This window comes from Mytilus californianus, unplaced genomic scaffold, assembly GCF_021869535.1.
Source record: "Mytilus californianus isolate M0D057914Y unplaced genomic scaffold, xbMytCali1.0.p SCAF_4, whole genome shotgun sequence".
In the NCBI taxonomy this organism is placed as follows: Eukaryota; Metazoa; Mollusca; class Bivalvia; order Mytilida; family Mytilidae; genus Mytilus; species Mytilus californianus.
Genome location: NW_026262690.1, coordinates 18,655,221 through 18,663,049, shown reverse-complemented (window position 1 = coordinate 18,663,049; position 7,829 = coordinate 18,655,221). Strand labels below are relative to the sequence as shown.

The 7,829-nt window shown below is 32.4% G+C and overlaps 1 protein-coding gene across 1 annotated transcript; it reads right to left on the bottom strand.

Annotated features, from left to right (window-relative positions):
* Nucleotides 1–553: 553 nt before the first annotated feature.
* LOC127699244 (putative 2'-deoxynucleoside 5'-phosphate N-hydrolase 1) lies at nt 554–7,069 on the bottom strand. The gene is made up of 4 exons (XM_052203000.1): nt 6,931–7,069; nt 4,462–4,531; nt 1,997–2,106; nt 554–573 (listed from the first exon to the last, which is right to left on the bottom strand). Exons 1-4 carry the CDS (start codon nt 7,067–7,069, stop codon nt 554–556), a joined length of 339 nt encoding a protein of 112 aa, XP_052058960.1.
* Between the last annotated feature and the right edge of the window lie 760 nt (nt 7,070–7,829).

Genomic DNA, 7,829 nt, shown 5'->3' with positions numbered 1-7,829 from the left:
TTTGTACTTACCTGAGCAATACAATGGGTGCCACATGTCGAGCAGGATCTGCTTACCCTTCCGGAGCACTTGAGATCACCCCAAGTGTTTGGTGGGGATCGTGTTGCTCAATTTTTAGTTTTCTATGATGTGTATTGTGTACTATTGTTTGTCTGTTTGTCTTCTTCTTATTTAGCCATGACGTTGTTTGTTTATTTTCGAATTATGAGTTTGACTGTCCCTCTGGTATCTTTCGCTTCTCTTTTATTGAGAAATAGCGACATTGAACTTTGACCTGAAAATTGATTGATTGATTTATTGATTGTTGGTGTTTTACGCCATTTTTAGCGCTCTTGGTTATATCATGGCAGTAAGCTTTTATTGTTGTAGGAAGCCCAGAGAATCAGAGACCTGCAGAACGAAAACTAAAAATCCTAGCCAAACAAGATCAGAGTTGAAGGAACTTGCCATGAGCGGAGATCAAACTAGTAACCTCAGTGTTAACAGGCTCAAGTGATCATTGTTAATGAACTATTTAAACCACTTAATCACCATAAACGTAATAGGGTTCTTCTCAATCCCTATATTTTCTATCTACAATTTTAAACTTCAACATAGTGCCCCAAAATTCAAAAGACTTCCCTTTCCTATATTTTCCATTGGTTTAAAATTTGTTCCAAAAATACTTGGAGAAATCAAAGATTTCTTTAATCTGGAATGACTTTGTTTAATGAACAAAAGGTTTCTTAAAATACTTTTCGATATATCTTCCATGTGTATAAATTTTGTTCCAGTTAACTTAGGGAAACTCAAGATTTCAGAGAATTTCAAGAATGAAGCCATTTATTTTGAACACATGGATAGAAGGATATACAGACGGACACACAAACAGACAAAGCAACATATATATGCCCCTAACTATTTTTTTTCTAGGAGAATAATATATTCCTTTGGTGATGTGATCTAATTACTAGTACAGATAATTGAACAGAACAAGAAACTACCGTTAGATAAAAACGTTGTATAATATTTTTTTTTAAAACTCTTTAAAAATTAAAGGTGCTTCTGATTCTTTATAGTCTTTAACTATAAATGTTGATCTGTTCTCAGCCCCACGAATCTTGCAGACAATCCTGTTATATATATAAAAATGATAAGTAAACTATACTTAAGGAGTTTTTATTTTCTTAATTATGCAGACTACATTCTAAGCTTTTTGACAGTTTCTTTGTGTCACTTAACTATAGAGCTAAAATGTCCAATACGATCAACATACATACACACCGTGTCTGAACCTTTTATAGCTGACTATACTGTATGAGTTTTTACCATTGTTGAAGGTTGTTCAGTGACTATAATTGCTTAGATTCTGGTTCTTTGGTTTCTGGTGGATGGTTGTCTCATTGGCAACTATACCTCATCTCCTTATTTTAATATAGCAGAGTTTTTACGGATATTTTGTAATGTGTTTTGTTCAGTGAATGACATTTTAGTGTTAGGATTTAATAGACCACTTTCAAGTTCGTTGCATTTCCGTCCAACCTTTGGTTTTAGTGAACTTCATTTATGTTTTTAGGAGCATCGTCACTTCCTTCCCGTGTTGAGTGAGCGATTGAAAAGATATGATGCTATACTGCACGAATTATTCGGCAAATCAAATTCTTATAATTGATAATCAGCACTGCTGTCATTAGGGAATTGTGATTAAGTACCTACGGAACAAACATTGTTTCTGGTTTTTCCTACATAATAACGATCACGAAGACGCTTGGTGAATTTTAATAGTGCAGGAATACAGGCGAACCCCTCTATCTGGTAAATGATGTCATAAAGGCTCGCATAATTGACGGACTTTTCCGGTGAAGGACATTATTCGAAAGTTCTATTGAAACACTCTTATACGTTAATATGTAAATCGTTTACATTGGATTTATAAGATTATTTGAATATCTAGTTAATGTTGTATCTTTAGATAAAAACAATAATAAAGAATGAATATAAACGGTAAGTAATTTACCTTTTCCTGACTGTGTTCTGAAGAGACAAAGGATGGTTTTCTTCAAATCTACTGCCCTTCCTATTTCATACCCTACACCTAGAGAAGGTTGTGAGACTTCAGTACAAAATCTACAAAAATAGAAAGAATATTTTGTCAATGTAATATCTCCTGTGCAAAACTTTTTAATTCTTTAAATGGTGTTAAATGCTGTTCTCTTTCACATCTCTGTGAATATAACATTTAACTAATCAAGATCTGATGTAACTCTTAATCTAACAATATGACACATAGAGAGGGAGTTGTATGCTACATGTATTTACTCTTTGAGCTTAATTTTCAATGTAAATATATTTTTTAATGCGATATGTTTTGTACTTGTGCACATGATAATTTGTTCCCTGTCAGTGTTCCCGAAAACTGGCGGTCCTTTCGATCCTGACCAACAAAAATCCACTAATGCTCTATTTGAGGATAAGCAATTCCGAAAAATCTCATTATATGATTCATTTTAAAATGGTTTTTTTCGTCTCCCCTTTTTTGCTCACCGTTCCGAAGGAACTGTGAGCTTTTGCCATCACTTGGCGTCCGTCGTCGTCTGTCGTCGTCCGTCAAACATCTTCTCCTCTGAAACTACTGAACCAATTCCAACCAAACTTAAGCTGAATGATGCTTAGGGTATCTAAAATAAAGTATGTGTTATATTTTCTGTTTCGTCAAAAAACATGGCCGCCATGGCTAAAAAAAGAATATAGGGGTAAAATGCAGTTTTTGGCTAATATCTCAAAAACCAAAGCATTTAGAGCAAATCTGGCATGAGGTTAAAGTGTTCATTAGGTGAAGTTCTATCAGCCCTGAAATTTTCAGTTGAATCTGATAACCCATTATTGGGTTGCTGCCACTAAAGTGGTAATTTTAAGGAAATTTTGCAGTTTTTGGTTATCATCTTGAATATTATTAATGATAAAGATAAAATGTGACAGCAAAAATGTTAAGCAAGGTAAAAAATTTGGCTTATATCTCAAAAACCAAACCATTTAGAGCTAATCTGATGGAGGTAAAAATGTTAATTAGGCCAAGCTCTGTCAGCCCTGAAATTTTCAGATGAATCTAACAACCCATTGTTGGATTGCTGCCACTTAATTGGTAATTTTAAGGAAATTTTGCAGATTTTGCTTATTATCTTGAATATTATTAATGATAAAGATAAACTGTAAACAGCAAAAATGTTCAGCAAAGTAAGATCTACAAATAAGTTCGCATGACAAAAATTGTCAATTGTCCCCTTAAGGAGTTATTGCCCTTTAAAATCAATTCTTCACAATTCGTTCATATATTTTTAAAAAATCTTCTCCTTTGAAACTGCTAAATCAATTTCAGCCAAACTTGGGCTGAATGAGTTACAGAGTATTTAGTATAAATTTTGTATTTCATTTTCTTGTACGTCAAGAAACATAGCCACTATGGCAAAAATGAAACATAGGGGTAAAATGCATTTCTTTGATTTTGAAGAAAATATGACAGATACAAAGAACATTTCAATGGAAGTTTTTTAAGACATTCATTAATATATATTGAAAAGCAAAAATAATCATTGATGAAAGATTTAAGCAAAAAATTACAGGTGAGCGATTCAGGCTCTTGAGAGCCTCTTGTTTGAATTCTAAAAGATCTGCAGAAATAGATTTATTTGGCATGGCTTTATAACGTTTAACATAATTTTAAAGGCAAAACAATATAGTATAAGTATTTATATCAATCCCTCAGCAGTTATTTGAAATCAACCTGTTGAGAAACGTGTGGTACTGCAACCAAGGCTTACAAAAGAGAGGAAAAAGATAATAAAGGGATATTCAAACACATAACATCGAAAACAAACTGGCAATTCCATGGCAAAAAACGACCAAAGACAAACAGCAGTACACAAAACACAACATAGTAAACTAAAGACTAAGCAACACAACCCCACCAAAAACCGGGGGGATCTTATGTGCCCAATGAGGGTAAGCAGATCCTACTCCACTATGACACCCGTCGTGTTGCTCATGTAAGTATAAACCCGGTGAAAAGTCGGTAGGTCACATTCGAGGAAAACATGATAAACCCCCGCCCCAACATAAAGCAATGGCATATAGTCTATGATTTGCTCACAGAAATCCGAAAGATCATTTAGATCAAACGACAAAATGTGAGGTGTAGGCCTACAACATATATATGAATATTATAGTGAAGATTCTTAAAAAAAAGAAAGGCGAAAGATACCAAAGGGACATTCAAATTCATAAGTCGAATTAAACTGACAACGTATTGGAAGCAACAAGAACTTCTTATAGTGAAGATTCTTAGAAAGTTTCAACATATTCCTATAAACATTTTTTTCTTTTTTCTTTTTGTGAAATTTGGCAGAACCCCACTTATGACATCACTTCAATATGAAAATAATACTTATAATAATTAACCTTTTATCTTATCTTCTATCTATATACCTACAGTCACTTTCATTTAACCATTCCATATCTCTGTCATGAATTTCCTGATCACTTAAATCATTTCTATCTAAAAAATAAGCATTAAGATAAAAGATTATTACGTTATGTTACTGGTTAAAAAATCTGAATTTATTCATGAAGCTTTGATATTTCTTCTCTAAACATTTTTCTATTGGAACACAATCATCATATTTTTCTAGATATTGAAAATATTATTGAGATGAAAGAAATATATTTTGTCTTGTCAAATTCAATGAAACATACATTTATATGAGATATATATGAGATACAATCTTTTGAGATATCTTTCCAACGTGCAAAAATCCGAAATACTACAAATAAGTTTCCTACACAATAAGTTCATCAGTTGTTATTTCGAAAAAAAAAGTGGGATGGCACCAAGACAACGTTACGACTGGGACTTGTAAAAAGTCTATGCTATAATAATATATGTGGTTCCATAATCCAAACGCAACATTCGCTTCGGTTTATTGCAAATCTGAATCAATGTAAATCGTAGTAGTCAGCCAACTGACATATTCTTGCGATAAAATGTGTATTTTTTTTATTTACGTCTACAGATGAATTACTTAGGAATTTTATCACTTAGACATTCATATTGTTATTTACTTATATAACCAAAAAAATCATATTTTATTCTTTTCGTGATTTTATTTTGACTACATTGAAGTAAATGAGTATTTACATTTTTATATCTTTTTTAATTATAATGAAACTAAGGTTACGACTCCCTCAGGCAAAGTTGACTTCAAATGAAATTTGCTACTTTTCAGGTCCTTTTTGTTCATATAGCTCTTCAACTGTTTCGGTTGTTATACATCCTTGGCTTTTAAATATTCGGCTTTGAGCTTTCTTGATGAAGGTAAATCCAGGAAAGCGTTTCGGAGGCATGAAATTGTGTTGTTTTCATTTTTTAATTATCAGTCATTAATAGTTGTCTTTACTATTCATAAATTTTTGAGTTCATGGATAATGAAAATCCCATTTGTCTGTTATCTTCAAAACACTGCTCATTTACAAGCCTCCAGGGAGCAAAATTTGAAGGCCTTGCGAAGTTACTTTAGATCTGAGCCCAGAAGATTTCTGTTTAGCTCTTTAGATAAAAGGACTAATAAGGTTGAATCTTATGTAAAAAAAATATGAGCTGACATGAAAAAAATTAAATAGGCATGTTTTGACCTACCAACATTTGAGAATTTAGGGTGTTGTAAAACTAATTACTTGGAAAAGATTAAGGGAGAATACTCAAATCTTAAAATGAAAATTAAAATCTAACAAATTTACTTCTACAAGTAAATATTAATAACATCTTCAAGTAAATAAATATGACTTGTATAAGCATTATTGATTGCCTGTTATTGCTGCTGTCAGTGTAAAAGTGTATTATTAAAAGCCAAATACTTAGTTCATTTATCAGTAAAATGCATTTTTTAATCGATTTTTTTCTTCAGATGCTATTTCTTGATCTTATAAAAAAAAAGCTTCCGTCTAAGTTTCGTAACATTCCATTAAAGGGGCATTAGCTGTCAAATTAATGTTCACCGATTTGACTCAAATTCTTATACTTGATTTATAACATACTAAAACGTATATCCAAATTACAAAAAGTCTAAAATAGACAATTAAAAATGCATGGTCTCGACAATATATATCAACATTTCGTGTGTATTTTTGTCTAAGATGTCATCTAATTAACCATTAAGAAGACCTCCGAAGACTGCAGACGGTCATATAACCCGATATAAACATAAATAAATATATTAACAGATAGCGACCACCTGTAATTGGATTTTTCTAGGTCTGTTTGTTTTCATATTGTAGGTTAAAAGTACGTTTATCATCGTTTTAACCTGTATACGAATGATTTTTTGTGGATCGAATCTGTCAACCAAATGGTTCATCCTTGTTTCATTTTCAATGTTGACATTCTTTTCCTTAACCCATCTCCAGCTAAGGGGTAACTTCTGTCCATGTTTCATAAAATTCAAAACTTGACAAAAAAAAAATCGAAAATGTATAAACAAAAATGCGGGCCTCGGTGGCCAAGTGGTCTAAGTAGTCGAACTACTGTATCACTAGCCTGTCAACACTGAGGTTGTGAGTTCGAATCTCGCAATTGGAAGGTGTACTCGACTCCAATCTTTATTAACTAAGATTGTCAGTTTTCCTACCGAAGGAAGGTGTGATTCTCTCTTTGCAGTCCGGCTTCCTTCACCAATAAAAGATGATTGCTACGAAATTGAAAAATAGTGCTGAAAGTGGTGTTAAACACCAATCAATCAATCGATCAATCTAAAACAGATTTAACCACAAACTTAAACTAAATGTTGACACCACCGACGGAGGTCAGAATGAAGGATCATTATGACTCGCTTTCACAAGAAAATATTGCAAGCTCGACAAAAAAGGTTCATTACAAGTATTGCACACCTTTAGCAGATTTACCTTTTTCAACTGTAGTGTTACCAACATGCTCTGTCAACACTTTACCATACTGTTTCAACTGTTCGATAATTCTGGCGTGCAGATCAGCGTCATCTCTACCACCACTAATGCTTCCAGCAAAATATATTTTCCTTGACATTGTTTCTGTAAAAACAAATTTAACATCAATAAATTGAACAAAGTATAACCAAAATACCGAACTCCAAGGCAAATTCAAAACGGGGAAGTATAAAACAACTGAAAAAACCAAACGTGACTTGGTACAGGCATTTTCCGAAGAAAATGGTGGATTAAACCTGGTTTAATAGCTTGCTAAACCTCCCACTTGTATGACAGTTGTTTATAGTTCCGTTATATTGACAAAATTGGTTAAGCAACCCAAACAGACATACTAGGTTAATGTGACAATAATTGGGACCCAGCAACCAAAACTGTGAATAAATATAACAAAAACAGCAGCAAAACAGGTGTAGTAGATAGTAATAAACTCATCATAGATGCCACAAATAAAATTTGAAATTTGGTTTCTCTATTAATATGACTAAATGGTTTAATTTTCTATACAAAAATAAATTTTCAAGAAAGAGTCATTAAAATTCACTTTTTTAACAACAACAAAATATTAAGTAATTAATAATATCGGATGATTGTGAAACTGATTGTACAAGAAAAATAGACCCTTCTTGCATTTTCTTATACAAAGTTCATTTTTTGTCTTTTCTTTGAAACAAATACATCTTATTAATCCTTCAGCATTCATCATTGATACGTAATTTACAGAATAATTTAATTAACTTTAGATGAAACATTTGCCACTGGACGTTAAGCAACCAACAATCAATCAATTAACTTTAGATCAGACGTTATATTATAGGTATACTATTGGGGTCAAGATTTGT

Excerpts from the sequence above, each read along its gene's own strand:
- LOC127699244 (XM_052203000.1), bottom strand. The coding sequence starts at position 7,069 with ATGTCAAGGAAAATATATTTTGCTGGAAGCATTAGTGGTGGTAGAGAT. Across the intron at positions 4,532-6,930 it reads TAACACTACAGTTGAAAAAG|ATAGAAATGATTTAAGTGAT; the intron begins GTAAATCTGCTA and ends CTTATTTTTTAG. Across the intron at positions 2,107-4,461 it reads TTAAATGAAAGTGACTGTAG|ATTTTGTACTGAAGTCTCAC; the intron begins GTATATAGATAG and ends CTATTTTTGTAG.